Source organism: Trametes versicolor (genome assembly GCF_000271585.1).
Source record: "Trametes versicolor FP-101664 SS1 unplaced genomic scaffold TRAVEscaffold_3, whole genome shotgun sequence".
NCBI lineage: Eukaryota > Fungi > Basidiomycota > Agaricomycetes > Polyporales > Polyporaceae > Trametes > Trametes versicolor.
In genome coordinates, this window is record NW_007360323.1 from 3,616,277 (window position 1) to 3,633,561 (window position 17,285).

Here is a 17,285-nt window from a genome sequence, read left to right on the forward strand (position 1 = left end):
CTAGAAGGCGGGGGAGTTGCTGCCACCACCCGCGCCGGAGTGTCCACCACGGTTCGAGCCCGCGCCGCTGCCGCTGGCCCGCCCATCACCGCCGCCCTGGTAGTCGCGGCGGTGGCCGTTGAACGCAGGCGTGTTCGCGTTCCTACGACCAGAGTGCGCGCGGCCACGAGAGGCCGCGCCACCAGCAGGCGGCGGCGGCGGCGGCGGCGGCTGCGGGGCGCCCTGGGTCGGAGCAAAGCCCGGCTGGGCCCAGGTCGTGCCCGGGGGCGGGGCGTTCCACCCAGGGATGTACTGGAAAGGGCAGAGGTGCGTGGGGTGGTCCTCGCCATGGCACGCTGCGCACGGAGGGGCGCGGCGCGCGTGGCCAGTCGAGTTCAGGGGGTGCGGGAAGGGGAGCGCCGCAACACGGGCGCGCCACTCAACCCACCGTGCCGCCGACAGCGTGGGGGGGTCACAGTAGACAGCCGCCATGAGATTACCGTTCTGGAGCGTCGACACACGCACCACCAGCGACGCCAGAATGGCTCTAGCAGCTTCCTCCGGGGTGGCGTTCTGGTACATGGGGTGGGTTTGGACAAGTTGGACGATATGGGGGAGGACGTCCGGCCCGCTGAAGACTGCGAAGATGGCGTTGAGGATGCTGCCATTATGGTCATGGTCGAAACCGCCAACAACAAACATGAAAGGCGATACTTCAATTGCGGCGGGGCTGACGTGGATGGTCCCAATCGGGGTGGACCACGTTGACTGGTGGAGCATGGCGCGAACCGACTCAACCGAGATCCCCAGGACGCCAAAAGATATGCCGTTGGGCCCCTGGCGAGCGTGGGGGCCGACCGCTGTGTCCCGCTCAGGCGCGACGACAAGCGGATTGCTCTCGCCTGTCGTGTGGGTGACGATCGTCGCGATCGCCGCAGTGGCCTGGCGCGCCTCCTGCTGTGTCATGCTGTTGAGGTTGTGGATGCGTGCGATGAAGCATGCCGCTTCGCCTCGGAGCGCGACACCTCGCGCCGGGGACATCCCCCTGAACAGCCCGTCGGGGTCCGCCAAGTAGACTGTGGGGAACCCGCCCGGCGGGACGCTCGTGAACTGGAGGGTGCTGGCAGCACTCGGGAGGAGTGCGTTGACCGCCGCGTTGTATGTTGCCGTGCCCACCACCGACCCCAACGCCTGGGCAGGTCCCGCCGGGATTGGAATCGGTTGCGACGGGGTAAAAGAGGCCGCGAGTGCTGCAGCAGAGTGCGAGACAACGCGAGGCGGAGTGGCGCGGCCAGGGGAAAGGGAGTGGATTGGGTGCGGCGTAGGGGGGCGGTCGCGAACAGAAAGGACGCCCCTCGGCCGCTCAACCTCATCTACTTGTGCCCAGAGGTCGTCGTCCGACTGAGTGCCACCCACCTCCTCCGGGAGTGGGCCCATGTGCGCGAAGGCGTCCGGGAAGCGGACCCTGTTGAGGTCCAACGACTGAAGGGGAGCTCCATACGGGGCGTGTGCTCTGATCGGTGCGAGGGAGGCGTCGAGCGGGAGATCGATATCCATGGTAAAAATGGGCCGCTCGGGGACCGCGTTCTCATCGCGGAAACGTCCACGCGAGGCTGCTGCAGCCCGCGCCGCCTGCGACGGCGGCAGTCGGTTTTGATTCGGGCGAACCGCGCCAGAGAGTCGTGCCGAGGCGAGAGGGGGTGGGAGAAGAGTTTCCTTGATGAGAGCTCTCGTAGCCATGGAAAGTCTTCCATGAGAGGCTGCCGGCGCCGCCCACTCCATAGGAGCAAGGGCCGGGCCCGACTGCGGGAGCATGAGACGCTGCCGGTGGGATGGTGTGTCCATATGCGGAGGAGGTGGGCGGGTTCGAGCTGCAGCCGACGGGGACGGGGACGTCGAGTCGATACGAGCGCGTTTCTTGCCCTTGCGCGCCGTGGACACCACCGGGCCAGCAGCCACAGTGTCTTCGAGCTGCGTTACCGCCGGGGTTGCGTGCAGAGGACGCGGCGCCGCCAGCTCACCCGTCGCCGTTACCGCCTGGACAACCGGGGGTGCAAGGGACGGGGGAGGCGTGATGAGGGACGGCCTGATTGAGGGGAAAGCCACCGGGGCAGCAGGGGCGTTTGCCTGAGGGTGTGGTCAGGATTCAGGAGAAGGACAGAGAAGGGCGGGAGGACGCACCTCACAACAAGCCCCAGCCGTTTCTGGCACACTTGCCCCTTCCCCTCCATCGAGAAAAACGCGCGCAGCCGCCGCACGTTGCGCATCGTCGCGCTAGACGTTGATTCATGAGCCTCAAAAGGGTGTCGTTGCTCAGCAGACACGGTGTACTCACCATGATTTCCATCGAGACCGTCGCAGACCGAGGGCGGCGGATATGGGGCGAGCGCGACGTCGGGACGTCTGTGGGGAAGGATGCGAGGAGGTCGTCCCAGTCGTACTCCGACATCGTCGTCCTGCTCGGCGGCGCGTTCGAGCCCCGGTCACCGTCGGGCTGAGCCACAGCGTGTGCCAGGGAGGGAGTTGGGGCGAGGGGAGATGCCTCAACGGGCGAAGGGGGAAGGGCAGCAGGCGGGGTAGGGGGAGAAGACATGGCGTGCGGTGAGAGATCTAGTGGGGAGGATGAGGAGAAGGGATGAGCAACGCGGCCGTGTTTAAGTAGCGGAAGGCGCGAGAGGTATCTCAGCGCCAGGTTGTTCGGTCGGGCTTCGCGCAACGGCGCTCATATCGCGCGAGCCAGGTTTCTGTCCATTATTATTTGTGCCGGTATTCTTCGTTACCCATAAACGATCACTTCCACTACGGCCATCCCGCCAGCGACAATGTTCTCGTTCGGCACCTCTGTTTATTTCCACTTTAACCAGGACACTACGCGTTTGCGGGTTGCGGACGTCCAGGGGCCGCGGTGGTCGCGCGCAATGTGTCATTCTCTTCCGCGAGGCCGCCACATTGTTCGTCGAGAAGGGGGGAAGTGGCCGCATAGCTCAGGGTTGAGGGGCTCCAGCTGGGTGTCAACGTCGCGCGTCAGCCAGTCGCATGCTTGTAACGCTGCGTCGGGTGGACGCGCGCCCGTACGTAGTTCGTACATTCGCTACCCGGATTCGGCATCTTGTGGTAGGTTCTTGACGCCTGCTCCACATCTGTTGGTCGCCTATGTTTACTATTCAGTTCTGTTGTGAAACGACCTAGCGCCCCGCAGTCACCCTTCAGATGACAGCATCGCTTCCGCTCGTGCCTCTGCCATCTTCACGGCGGGCGCAGCTATGCCCGCGCCATCAGGTTCTTAAGCACACGCAGCCATCCGGCGTCGCAGATCCAATATTCTGGGGGTTTGGGCGCCCCGTCGTCAGTCATTCGTGTCGTAAGTAAGGTGATCTGTCACCAAACCTTGCAACGCCAAAATAGTCACATCAGGCCCAGTTTTGGGCCAGAGAGAGCAGCCAGTGCGGCGCACCACACCCAGGCGTTCAGCAGGGCGGAGCAGGGGACTCAGGAAAAGGGGGGGAGGTCGTGTTAACAATGCAGGCAAGCGAGTATAGGACGAGCGGAGAGTGCCGATGCATTATTACGTGCGCTCTAGATTTGGTACATGCCCATCGTTTCCCGTGCCGTCGCTTCCGAGCTCCGGCCACCAATATTCACACATCTACCCCTCCGTCCTTTCGGCTCCGATCCGTCGGCGCAGCCCACACGAGCGACCGGCTCATCGTCAAGCTCAGCGGCCTCGCTGGGGGTCCAGCCCGCTCCCCACACACATCCATCCCAGGCCCCATCGCCTCCATCGTCTTCGGCGAGTAAACCAGCCAGCGGCCACGATCACTCGGGCGCTGCGGTCCACGAGGTCTTCCGGCCCGGCCCCGGTGCTCGTTCAGAAACGGGTGAGGTCCGGGGAGCTCCGCGACCGTCTCACCACGTGCGCCCGTGGCGCCCCCATCACATCTCTCCATGTCCGGCCCGGCAGCCCCCGCAGCCAGACCTACAACATTCCTCCGGAGCTCCTGTTCAGCTCGCGGTGCCGGTCGTCGGGCTTTCCGACTCTTGGCAGGGGGTTTCGGAGTAGCGGACATGCGGAGGTCCGCGCTCGCACGTACGAAAGCCCTTCGTACGCCAGCTTCTTCCACGTCGTTCATGACCACAAACTCTACCTCCCACCGATTCCTCTCCCGTTCACCCGAGATCCTCCCTCTAATTTCAAGGGGGGCGGCGGCGGCTCGCAGGGGGTTCTCCATTGTTCCTGTTGCGTTTTGGCCCGTGTGGGAGAGGAGGTGGAGGTGGACAGCATCGCCGACCTGGAGCGGGTGCTCAGGGAAAAGGGCCACCGCGGACATCTCTGTCTGTGACCCAGGCGGCGCAGGATTCCTAATGGACAGGAGGGGAGTCACATACAGCGGAACGTAGACGGTCGAGTGTTCCAGGATTGCAAACATGACTTTGAGGGACAGGGGAGGAAAGGTGAGGGTCTGCCGCGCTTCCTTGCGTTCCAGTTTACTTACTTTAAATATAACGCCAGCTCCGCCATATCCTCGGTACGCTTGCAGCTTCTGTGACTTTAGCGCGGTGCGCAGTAGCTGTTTGATTACGTTGGAAAGGGAGAGAGTCATGCAGAAGCCTAGGGAGAGTGATGAGCGCGCAGCGCGGATTGGCGTAGGGATCCCGCCCCGTACGATACACACACCACCGCCCACGCAACCGTTTAATACCACATCTCCATCGTTAATCCATCTCCGAATCACTCCGGAGGCTTACTAGGACAGATTCAGCCTGGTGCACGAAAGGCGTGGATTCCCGAGGAATGAGGGACGTTAGTCCTGAAAGCGGTAGAGCCGACCTACACACACCAAACTCACTCATGGAGGTGCGGAGCATTACTCATCTTGCAAGGGAACTCATCCCGCAGGGTCGGAGGCGCACGCACCACAACCTAGCCCAGCTCATGTTCATCTAGTTCAGTCAACTTGAAGGCGCACAGGCAGTGCGCCAATCCCCGTCCAGCTCAAAAAGAGGGGGGTATCAGCCTGCCTCTAATCCATGACGGCACCGCCAGGCCCTCGTTATCAGATTCCCGCCCCCGCCGCCCGCGCATCAGCGCAGCCAGGGGACCGGCATCCAGATGCCGCGCGACACGCGTCCCGCACAACCACAGCGTCAATCCCGAGGGAGACTCAGCTCCGAGGAGCTCTTGCGGCGAACCGCGCACAGCCCACCAGTCCACTATCACACACCCTCAGGATGCCTTCAGCAAGCTAGACTACTTACCGCGAGTCAAAAAGAACAACCAGAGGGGAGAGCAATCACCAGGAAGGGAAAGAATCGTTGCTCCAAGCCCACGGAGACCGTGGGAAAACTCACGAAGGTGGTGGTTCGTGGTCAAGGAGCTCCTCGAGAGAGATTGAGTGTTGTCTTCCACCGTCACCGAGACATTCGCGAATTCAAAATCTGAAGCCATACAAAGCACCGTGCCAGCGCAGGGACGATATCCCTCTATAGCACAAGATTAGGACGTAGCCTCATCAATAAGTAGCATAGACTACGCGACACTGAGGGACCGTTCTTCGGATGGTAAGCCTGCTCGTATGCGCTTATGTGCAAAGCGAACACATCCTATGGTGCGCATATACCCGTTGAGCGTTGGTGGCTCGAGTACTGACTGCATTGAGATCTGTAGGTGCAAAATTTGCCTTTAGCCCGAGGTAACATGGTACCCTAGATCGTCTTTCCCGATGAAGTGCGTCCGTCGCGCTGACAGCTGCCTCGGCTTGCAGTGCAGCAGCCGCCGTCGGCATGAGGAAATCGTCGACGCTGAGCTCGCACATGCCATAAACCTGATATATCTCGTAAGAATTCCTTCCCAAATGAATCTATAGACTCACATACTGATTATCAGATGGCATATCGGAGTCGATGGGTCGCGGACGATTGAGGCAAACTTTGCTTGCTCAACAACAGCCGCAAGATGACCTGAGATGTCCAGATCGGGTCTCACACTCTGCATGACTCTAACCCTCAGTCTGGATACGATGGTATGGCCTTGTGAACAGTGGCCAAGTATCCGGAGTTTGAGTGGGATTCCGTCTCTTGGTCGCTACGCGGTACGCTTATTCAATTGGGCCCCTCATTGGGTGTATGTCGGTATACATCATCATAATCATCTAATGGTTCAGGAATCATAGATCTCTGCTCTTTCTCAAGTGATACGAAGGAGAGACTAGGCCATCCAAGGAGCGCGTCGGACCGTAGTCGTGCCGTACTTGGCAGACAGTGTCTGAGACACTTCGGTCTCAGCTTGTTTAGGTTCGGGACGCAGAAGACATGTAGGGTAAGTGTCATGCAAGCTTTACTCGTGCAACACGCGTATCTGACTAACACTAGGTTCCGGAGGTATGCGATTGATTCATGGCAAGTCACAGCAGGCCTGTGTCATATACCCGCAAGATAGGGCGTTTTGAGATAGAGAGACATAAATGGCGCTGCATTGGTTTTAGAGGTGAATGAGCCTCATGATACCTTCGAGTTCGTTCCGACGAATTAGATGCTCGCTCAGCGCCTCGGTTCATCGCCGCCCTTGCCGCACGGCATGCTTCGTATCCAAGATCCTCTCATTTTTCAATGGGATTCTTACATTCCCGACCTTCGTTGACGGTATGCCATCACCTCTTCCACTTATGCTACGACGCGCTAACATTCATCTTTCAAATACAGCGGACCGGCCTGAGCCCGAGTGCTGAGGTGGAGCTGTCTGACAAGAACTGGCTTGCAGCTTCTACATCCTAATCCTGAGTTCAGTTTGACAGGTGGTCGGCGTCATAGCCTTCGGAGCGCACGGAGAGTACGTTTCCAAGCTCGAGTTTCTACCGCTCCCGGGAAGGTGTAAGCGTGCGCTGGAGCTTATGTGCCCCTCGAGTTGTGCGACGGTGACGACTACTGTCTCTTATTGGGTATTCTATTGTCATGAATAAGTAGGTATTGGTTGGACAGATACGCTACCTATACGGTCGACTTCTGCCGCAGCGAGCGCCTCACGAGGTTGTTTCGCGGCGGTGCGCGCCCTTGCTCATATACGTCCATCACCCAGGCGTACCGGCTCTCGTTCAATCCGGTTCGATGAGAAGGGAAGAATCTTTGTTGTCATCTGTGCTTTATACTGTAATGTACACGCACCAAGCAGTATACAATATTCAGAGACTCTCTGTGGTGCGCGGAGTGAATCCGCTTCGTCACAGACTGGAATGCTATTCGGAGCAGCTGCCGATGTCCTCGTAATCCGTTTACAGCGCCTTCGACTTCCTCATAGCCTGCAACAGAGATAAACTTGAAGGAAATGAAATCTGCCCAAATGGCCGCCCATGCGACAAGTTGCTGTATCTTTTCTCCACCTGCGAGCATCGCTGGCCCGAAGACCTGTGCAGTGGCGAGTATAGACCTATCCACTCCGCGCGCTGCTTCCATATCAATCAAGTGTCTAGGGCAGTGGTGATATTTCCACCCAAGGCTTTTACCTCGTGTCTGTGGTCGCGCGAAGCTTCCGTGAACCGGATCCTGCCACCTATCGCGCGGCACACAGCCTTCATCCTAGGACGCCCGCTCTCTTTCTGCAGTCTGGCCATCCAACATCGTTTAGGTCTTTCAGCTCTTATATAAACCTCCTACATCCTGCTCCCTCGCACGCCGCTCAACCACTCTGAAGCCTCTGTGTCGTCTTTCCCACACCCTGAGATCAGTGGCGACTGCCGCTTTGCTTCAACGTACGCCTAGTGTCTTTCATTAGTCTCCCGATGATTGAAGGAGCCCTAGTTTTCTCTCGAATCACGTCTTCAAACGACAGACCGTCAGCCTGAATAGCTCGCCCTGCGAAAAATCTTGCCACACAACCCATTGACTGAATATTCCTTCGTACGTGCATCGAGACTCGTCTTCAGCGTTTTCTGACAACTTCCATGTGGCAAACGTGTCGCGCACACAGTATCTAACACGGGCGAACCATGCGGCTCATGAACACGGACATGTACGAGCTCAAGGAGTTCGCATCCAAGACCCCCCGCTACGCGATTCTCTCTCATCGTTGGGAGAAGGTCGAGCTGACCTTTGCCGACGTCGAGGAGCGGAACCAAGCCAACAAAAAGAAAATCCCCTGGACGACAGAGAAGACACGCGCATGGGCAAAGGTGGAGAACGCATGCAAGTTCGCGAAGGAGAAGGGCTTCGACTGGATTTGGCTGGATATGTGCTGTATCAACAAGGCGAGCAGCGCCGAGCTCCAAGAGGCCATCAACTCCATGTTCTCCTGGTACCGCGACGCCGCTCTCTGCTTGGCCTATCTCAACGATGTCCCAGACCTTGCAATGGAGGATCCGCAGCTCGCGGAGTCGCAGTTCCGGCAGAGCGAGTGGTTCACCCGCGGGTGGACGCTGCAGGAACTAGTCGCCCCCAACGCCGCCATGGTCTTCCTCTCGAAGGACTGGGCTGTCATTGGCCGTCGGGATTGGCTCGCGGATGTTATCACAGACATAACAAGCATCGATGTCGACCTCCTGTCTGGGGCGCACAAGCCAGTCGACTTCTCCCGGTGGAGTGTTGCGAAGCGCATGTCTTGGGCTGCGAACCGGACAACAACCAGACCAGAAGACGGCGCATACTCTCTCGCGGGCCTCTTCGGTGTCAGCATGCCCATCATCTATGGCGAGGGCGGCGAACAGGCTTTCTGGCGCCTTCAGCGCGAGATCATTCGGCAGTCCTCCGATCAAAGTGTCTTTGCCTGGGGAGAGCGGATCAGGCTGGCGTGTGTGCCGCACACATCTTTGTCGGGACCTATAAGCTCACTGGAAGGGCATAGATTGGAGAAGTACTCTTTCCATCACAACATGCTCGCATCTAGACCTCGCGACTTCGCCGACTGCTCGGACATTGTCCCCGCTTCCTTGCAAAACCTGACGGACATCCTCGGATTACCGACCCCCACGGAGCCCCATTACACCCACACCAACTCCGGAATACGCATTCAGCTCCCCCTCCGTTCCACGCAGACCACGGGCGTTTTCATAGCTGCACTAGCATGCCGAGACGATTCATCAAGTTATTGGCAGGCGCTGGTCTTGAGGCAAATCGACGGCGAACATACATACGAACGTATCGGCCCGGGATATAGGGAGCAGTGGATCATCATCGACGCTACCAGTCACGTTTCATGGAAGTGCACGACCATTTACATCAAACGGGAGTGCGAACCCAGGGATGTTCTTGAACGTGAGTCTTTCTATGCTAATTAGGACAAACACTTATTAACGAATGTATCCCCTTTCGTGTCTTGAAAATTTCTTCAGGTGGTGTTGTGCATGAAGACTTGTTAAATTCAGTTATTCGTATATACGATAACACTCAATATCAGCAGGAGCAGACACCGGAGCAGCAGAGAGTCAGGTTGCCATACTTGTCTTCGGCACTGGCTGATGTGATATACGGCATCCCCATGTTCAATCGTGAGCTAGTCAGGTGCTCTTATAAGGGCAGGCGAATATTGATCATTGCTTATACAGATGTTCGCATCGCATTTGAGAAGACTAGAACATTGTCTGACAAATCAATGCGGCACTCGAGATATCGCTACATGATCAACAGAATACAGTGGATGCAGGAATGCGTGATATGCAGTCTCCTCAAGTTTGTCCACATATATATTCTCCACTAGTTGGTGTGCTTATCATCAGTGTGTGTTCTAGGGTACTCCGATGCAAGAATTCCCTCGCTACCATTATGGTGCACCGAACTGGCCTCCACGGACCGGAAGGTAAGTCTGTGCATATCTCTATAATCAATGCTAATTTCTGTTCGCCTTTCAGGAACCAATATCCACAGATATCTTGAGGATACTGTTGTGCGACTCGGAAGCCTTATTGGTACGTGTGTCGAGGTTGGTCGACTAGGTATGTCTCTGCATCACCTTGAAACCCATTCTCAAGTATCAATTTATGCACTCAATACCAGGTTACATTTACGGAGAAATGGAGTGGAAGGTAGACATGCGCTTCAACCATATATCTATGTTTAGTCCTGAAACACATGACACTCACCCAGAAAACTTTGCAAAAATGTGCCGAGGACCTTGAGTGGCTCAAATCAGGTCTGGTTGCCTTTTACATGAATGTACGGTTTGTCTCGGTCTAAACTTTCTAAGTTTGCATTCTGGATTGGACTAAGGCAGATATGCAGCATTGTCAATGTAAAGATCAACGGGAGTGCGGACCGCCTCTTCCGCTTTACCTTTCCCGGATGACACTAGTCGAAGGAGATATTTGGAAACATGTCTCAGATCAGGTCTGTGTTTCCACAGTGGATTTAACCGGTATGCGGTCTCAAAGTATGGCTTGCAGAATAACGCAAGTATCGACCTCGCCTCCAACATTCTGAGGGCCGAGCGCTCCGAACAGGGGTCCAGTGGCGTAGAGATTTACAGCCATAAACAGATACCATTGGATGAACTTGTGCAGAGAGACCTGTGCAAATTCGTTCTAGATATCTACCATCCAACTCAGCCTCAATTGAGTATGGGCCCGGTGATCGATGATTGTTACTCACAGGAAATTGATGATCCTGTAAGGAATTCATTTCTCCGGCGACGGTGCACTAACACATGAATTAGGACATACGGAAGCTTTGGAAGAAGATGGTAAGTCGGAGCCAGTATATAGCCAAGATGATTTTTAATTGGTGTCTGTAGGGATGGCACCGGTCAATCGAATCCCGTACATTTGCACTTAATCTCTACCAGTGAGTTCTCAACCTTGACAAGTAAACCACGCTATATGTGCACCCTAGTTACTGTATCGACTTGGAACGTGGATCACGACCCACCCTTGGAAGCAGAGTATCCATCACGGCATCACAGCTGCCTGGGCTTCAAGACAGTTTGCTTTCCGGCTCGGACACGGACATGGGGCGGGGTATCACACTTCAAGAAGCAGCACAGGATGCCTGGTGTGTGAAATATTTCACCTCTAACTCGCTCAGGGCCCTCACAGAAGGTATGTACATAAAATATGAATTATATACACCATAATTGGGCTCATGAACAACTTAGCTATTGATGTCCGGATTGACGGCTTCATCGATATTGAGGATGTGAACCAGTTCACATCCTCAAAGCCCGAATGTATCACACTCATGCAGTGGATCGCATACTCTGTGTACGGTCAGTCCGGTGGAGATATGCTTGAAATTTACCTGTATCAATTCGCTCATGCAGGTTCGACATTCACCACGCATATATACTGCCTACGCATCGAATCAATCATCACGAGGATCCCGGAACTCGAACCCGCAGAGGAAAACCGTGAGGTCGCCGTTGGGTACATGGACAGGTGGTTACCCCGTGTTGTGGCGCTCTTGCAAGACATTCGAGTGCCGAATCCAACCGTACAGCATGAGGAGCAGCTCCTCGAGCTGACACGCACAATTATGACGATCCAAGAGAACAAGATCAATGCTGAACTAACACTGCTCAACTATGAGTCTTATGAAGGCTCTCACAATTTTGAGAGAATCATGAGCACCTCCAGTGATCGTGGATGCCTGCAATATCCAATTTCTGACATAGAACAGGTGAGCATGCGTCGAGAATGCAGGCATCTAATCCAGTCTCTGATACCATGTTTGCCGGTTTTTAGAGACTCCTTCCGACTTTATATCTGGTCCTGAAACACCACTACGCTATTCTCTCAATCGCTCAGGAATATGTCTTGGAGAAGTTTGCCCTGTCCAGAGCCTCTGAGACGATGAAGACCATCTGGTATCTGGTGGATTCACGTCTGAATCACCTCCGTAGTATGTTTTTATCCCGACCCTTGGATATAAGAAGTCATCTGATACAACAAGAATTTATAGGCAGACAACTTTCAACTCCAGGGATCGATGAGACCATGCAATTGTTGATGCGCCGCATGGTAAGTCATCAAAGAGCAGATCCAGTGGCTATTGCATTTTGACTTAGCTCTTTCCTAGTTCCATGACACGCATAACTTCCCTTTTGCGACAAGTTATAATCCTCAGGCTACTCTACACTCACGCAGACAATGGTTTTGGGGGTCTAAACATTGCATGCAACATATCCAGAAGGAGTTGAAGAAGTACGACCCCAAGTTCCAGGCGAATACATCATTCGATGTCGACGAGTCGCTGTTCCTTTCCGTCACAAGTCTAGCTGGATACCGACTCCGTGTGGTGAAATCCTACCGAAAGCGATTGGGAATCACGCTAGTACCCTCGGTCGTGGATGATCAGGTGGAGCAGTGCCTGGAGATCAGTGGTACCGCAGGTGTAATGGACCAGGAACATGAAGCCGTCGAACAGTGTGTCTTCTTCTGTCGTTATCACGATGGACAGCTAACCCCACCCAGTCATGCTAGATGTGTCGAATGCGGCTGCGAACGAATCATTGGACCGAGATATAGGTGTGTCTATGACGATATTGGTGATGGCGGAGGTGTGTACACCATATATATGATGATGCCAGTCAACTGACTATAAATCAGATGACGTGGATTACTGCTCGCCATGCTACGAGAGTCTGGAATTGCTCCCCCCACCAGACGTATCCGGGTCTGATGCTCATATCTCCTACCAATTCCTGAGGATAGAACAAGATATCGAGGCCATTGGCGACGACGATGTCTTAGACAGGATATTCGGGCGTCCAGGATGGCATCTAGCTAACTGGGCGGAAGGGCCAGAACTCTCTGAAGACGACTATGACTTCGACAACGAGTTCTATCCACTTCTTGAGCATTGTCTCTCTGCTTCAGAAGACGTCAACCAGCGACTCATGCACGCCGTGTCCGCCTACTGGAAACAGCGCAGAAATTTCGACCACAGACAAACTATGCCGGAGCTTTCAGAGCTTTCCGCCTTCCCGAAGGAGATAGTGGAATATGTGACGTCTCATTGCTTCGTCCGGCAGGCGGGGTCCGCAGACGCCCGAAGAAAGGGGAAAATAACCTCATCGCAGTGAGTACAGAAGAGCAGATGGTGCATATTATCCTTACTGATTAATATGTGGAAGCCGAGGCTGTAAATGCAAAGGGGAGCATTGCATGGATAAAAAGAATATATGCGGCGATCGCTACAAGTGCGCAGACTGTCCTGATAGTAAGTCTGATCTCCATCTGCTTCGGAGCGCATCCCGTATGACTGACCTGCGAGGCAGACTCCAACTACTGCTCGCAATGCTTTATGGAAAACGAGTTCACGCATGAAGGCGGTGCCCACCGCTTTTTGCTCCTTCAGTACCCCACCCTAGAAATACAAATACAGCGTGTCTCGTTCATGCTCATGGACATGCCCCTTCGAGTCTACGGCTCGGACACTTGTAGAAACTGCCGAGCTCGTGTATCCGACTCAGAATCCCTATTCGGATGTCTCAGCTGTACGGCCAACGATCACCGTGAGTGGACTGGGACACGATGACACCGCGGCGCCATCCTAACCGAGTCTTCATCCAGCCAACCTTGTATTATGCCACACCTGCGCTTTCAAAAACTCTGTGTTATCCCCACACAAGCCTACACATATTCTGCTCGTCCTGTCCAAGAAGCCTGGGCTCGCGGCTGACAAGGACTTCGAGAGGACCTCTCATGCGAACACAGCGAAGTCGCTCAAGAACGCTCAAGTGGTCATAGAGAACCTGACAAAGAAATCAGAGACGACAGAAACCCAGATGGCGCAGATAAAGGAGAAAATGGCACAGATGGAGGCGGACATGGATGCCAGAATTGCAAGGATGGAGGCGGACATGGAGAAGAGATTGGCTCAAATGAACGCGGTGAAGAGCGCGGAGAGAGCGCGGAGGGAGGATGACTTTTAGAACGGAAGGAGAAGATTGAGGTGGTGTACATTCGTTTCGGCGTAGTACGACATGCGTGTCCTCTTGCTCGACCCTCCGCGTCTCACGCTCACGCTTCTCCCCTCATCGCCCTTCTTTTCACTTTCTCTCACTAAACTGTCACTGTGTATAATGAGCACCACGGCCGTCCACCTCATATCCTTCTAGATGCGTGACCGTGACTACGTAGGGCGTGGATGGAGTGCGCTACGAGGCCGGTGATTAACGCATCCTGTGAGCGCATGCACAAAGTCAGCATGGTAGCGAGAGTGGGAATGGACAAAGATTTTCATGGCTTGACTTATCAATGCGCGCGCGATATCAACGTTTTCGGGGGGGACGTCTATTCCATGCGAGAGTGCTACGTTAAGGCTCCGTAGACACGCGAAGGTTGGGTTGCTCATCGCCAACATAAATTCTTTTCCGTTTAAAACATGGTCACGTCCAAGAAGTCAACGTGCACGTATGCGCTGAACGATGGACACGATGGACCGTGGGTCGAACCATGGCCCGCTTACGATGAGCCGCTGGACGAGGCAGCACCGCGCGAGAAGGAAGAGGTCGAGGAGCATCCCACGGGCGGTTTCGAGCCTATCCCATTTCCCGTGTTCGGCCTGCATCGCATCGTTCATAGCATGGTGGCGCATGGCCTCCAACTTAGGGTGTCGCGGCGGACAAGTTGTTCACTCATGCGTGTCGCTAGGGTTGTGGAAATAAGCGCAGAGGGCTAGAAATATTACTCCATTGGATTGTGTAGTGTTATGCATGGGCGGAGTTTGTTCAAGAAAACTCTTGCGATTTATTTAGACAAGAGAGACTCGGATGTGCTTGAAGCGCGCGGGTAGCGTGCGTAGCTGTTTGGCGTCGTGAGGATCGGAAGCTCTTGACAAGCACCCGCAAACACGCTACTCATCATATGCTGTATGAGCGTAAGCGTCACTCCCACCACCACGCCAGCACACGCACGTTGACAGCCCTTTCCGCCGCGGTACCGACTCGGATGCAATTTGGCCCGAGGAGGCGCCGTGGAGAACGCAGCCTGAGGGAGCATGAGTGGATGTAAAGCCGAGTTTGGTATCTGGGGAGCGTAGCGTCTGCATTGTACAATTAATTACATGCGGCAACCCACCCGGGGTCTGGGCGAGTGTACTCTGAACAATTTTTACTGCTTAACTGGCTAGGTGGGACTACATAAGTCTACCGTAGACACACGCTCGCTATTGCCGAGGTGGCCGTTCATAGGAAGAAGTACTCTCGCTTTAGTCTATGATAGCGATGTGCGAAAGCCTCAGATCTCATGCATGGCAGCGCCATACTCGCTTAGCGTAAGTCGCGCTTAAGTACTTCGCACACTACAATGACGCGGCGATACTCTGCGTACGCGCATATATACAAACACTTGTCAACAGATCTCGAATCGTAACATCGCAAAGGATGGTTCGCGCCCTAAATCGAGGACACGCGAACAAAGCTCCTGAAGACTCTATAATACGTGCAGAGCCAAATTGTTGACTCCTAATGATCATTACAACAAATCTGGAAAACCGGTATCCTACTACACATCCGAGTAGATTCTAGCGTTGAGCTTGTCCACCTCAGCGCCAGACACCGCACGCACTTCCGGACCCCTGCCCTCCCGCACCTCCTGCAAGAATCGCGCACCATTCACCGACGACTCCCGCATCACCTCGCCCAACTTGAGCGGGATGGCCTCCACCGCATCCTGCCCCAGCGCGAGCGCGTGCTCCGCGCCCACCACGACCGTCACGTCCTCGCGCCCGCGGAGCCCGGCGAGCGTCACCACGACGGTGCGGATGGATGGCGCTGCCACCTGGATCATAATCTGGATGCGGTGCGCGAGCGCGTCTAGGTCGAGCGTCGCGAGGTTCAGCTCGGCCGCGCAGGGCTTGCCGGGCATGAAGAGCGCGCGGAGGTCGCATTGGCGGATCTTGGTAGCGTGGAGGAGGGGATTCTGCAGGGCCGAGCAGCAGATGCTGAGCCCGACAGTGTGGACGGAGGTCTCCGCCAGGCCGGCGATCAGCATGTCCTGCGGGTGCAGAAACGGCGTAAGGACGAGACACTGAGGACACACGATGCGAATACAACACTGACCAGCGTATGTAGAATGTAAATCTCCGTGGGACGGACGGTCTTCCCCGGGGCGAGGGAGATGTCGAGGCTCCGCAGGCAGGCCGAGCTCGGGTCGCCCATCGCTTGCGCGAACTGGCCGTTGTCGAACACAGTGACGTCGAACGATTCCAGCTGCAGATATGGGGCCTGCGTGGGCCGTAGGATGGGAGAGAGGAACAGCGCGTCGAGCCACGGCCCGCAAATGGTGAGCCACCTCACGGGGCATTGCAGCGCGAGGAGGAAGACGTCCCAGAGCGTGCCTCTGACGACCATGAGTGCGTTCCAGGTCCCGTAAGTCAGCTGTTGCGCCTCGTTCGTCTGGTAGGGGAGCAGAAAGGTTCCCGGGTTCTTGGAGAATGTGCTGAGGTGCTGTGGGGAGGTGCTGACGGAGAGGGAGCGGAGGTTTGGGAAGGCGCGCACATAGTGCCTGGTGATCGGGAGCTCGTTGTTTTCGAGGCAGAGCTCGGTGACGAGCGGGTACTGAATGTTGTAAAGCACCGAATGAGGGCCGGTGAGACTCTAACTGGCAGAGAACGAGCGGAGCGTGCGCTTGAACCTGCTCAGAAGCTGGATGGGGTTACGAGCCTCTGCTTGCGTGATCCCATTGTCCTTAGCCTGGTCGTCTACGTTTTCTTCGTCATCTTCGTCTCCTCCCTCGGCATCGTCCTCATGGTCTGCGTCGTTCTCGCCGCCATCATCTGTACCAGCAATTCTCTGTCCGGCAGGCGGGGCTTTTATGAGCAGCGTTACGCCGGTCAGTTGCAACTGGGAGGACTTGAGCATGGCGGCGCTCACGGGACCCATCTCGGTCAACTCGAGCGCTTTAATGCCAATCAAAGTAGCGAACGCGCTTGCGAGTGCAGGGTGTGAGCCGAAGAACGCGTCGGCCAGCGCGACACCGCAGAGTTCGAGCTTGAGCACCGGCGCAAAGCGGATGAAGAACTCGAGCAACTGGGCCACGCGCTCCGAGAGCGCGCCGCCCGTGAAGATGATGTTGCAGAGGAACTTGAAACGGTAGGGCGCTTCGGCAGACATGAACGCGATGAACGACTCCAGCTCGGGCTCGTGGCAGAGAGTGAGCTCGCGAGGGATGAGCAGCCTGGGGCCGCGGTGGTAGAGCTGGCGTGAGATCTGCATCAGACGGCAGATCGTCGACGCGTTGGAGAACTTCATGACATTAGGAGGACGTCGGTATTGAGACTCGAGCGGGTTGGGTCGAGAGACATCTGCACGAGAGTATTTTTGTCAACACACATGCAAATCACTACGCGCATATATGCAATAGATACCTTGGTATCGTGGTAAGACT

General features: G+C 55.7%; 3 protein-coding genes across 3 annotated transcripts; 2 read left to right on the forward strand and 1 right to left on the reverse strand.

Moving 5' to 3' along the window:
* TRAVEDRAFT_45166 (uncharacterized protein) lies at nt 1–2,572 on the reverse strand (the record flags this gene model as incomplete). Its single annotated transcript, XM_008036939.1, has 3 exons — nt 1–2,106; nt 2,161–2,253; nt 2,315–2,572. The coding sequence occupies 3 exons, from the start codon at nt 2,570–2,572 to the stop codon at nt 1–3; spliced, it is 2,457 nt and encodes an 818-aa protein (XP_008035130.1).
* Nucleotides 2,573–7,979: 5,407 nt separating this feature from the next.
* TRAVEDRAFT_117227 (HET-domain-containing protein) lies at nt 7,980–8,735 on the forward strand (the record flags this gene model as incomplete). Its single annotated transcript, XM_008037760.1, has 1 exon — nt 7,980–8,735. A coding segment is annotated over one exon (756 nt), but the record flags the coding sequence as incomplete, so codon positions are not given.
* Nucleotides 8,736–8,837: 102 nt separating this feature from the next.
* TRAVEDRAFT_18758 (uncharacterized protein) lies at nt 8,838–13,828 on the forward strand (the record flags this gene model as incomplete). The annotated part of the gene is made up of 21 exons (XM_008036565.1): nt 8,838–9,219; nt 9,297–9,452; nt 9,693–9,760; nt 9,813–9,869; nt 9,933–9,986; nt 10,048–10,116; nt 10,344–10,565; nt 10,613–10,639; nt 10,691–10,740; nt 10,789–10,947; nt 10,981–10,994; nt 11,051–11,161; nt 11,216–11,571; nt 11,637–11,793; nt 11,854–11,912; nt 12,082–12,317; nt 12,420–12,451; nt 12,501–12,972; nt 13,095–13,113; nt 13,316–13,408; nt 13,526–13,828. 21 exons carry the CDS (start codon nt 8,838–8,840, stop codon nt 13,826–13,828), a joined length of 3,096 nt encoding a protein of 1,031 aa, XP_008034756.1.
* Between the last annotated feature and the right edge of the window lie 3,457 nt (nt 13,829–17,285).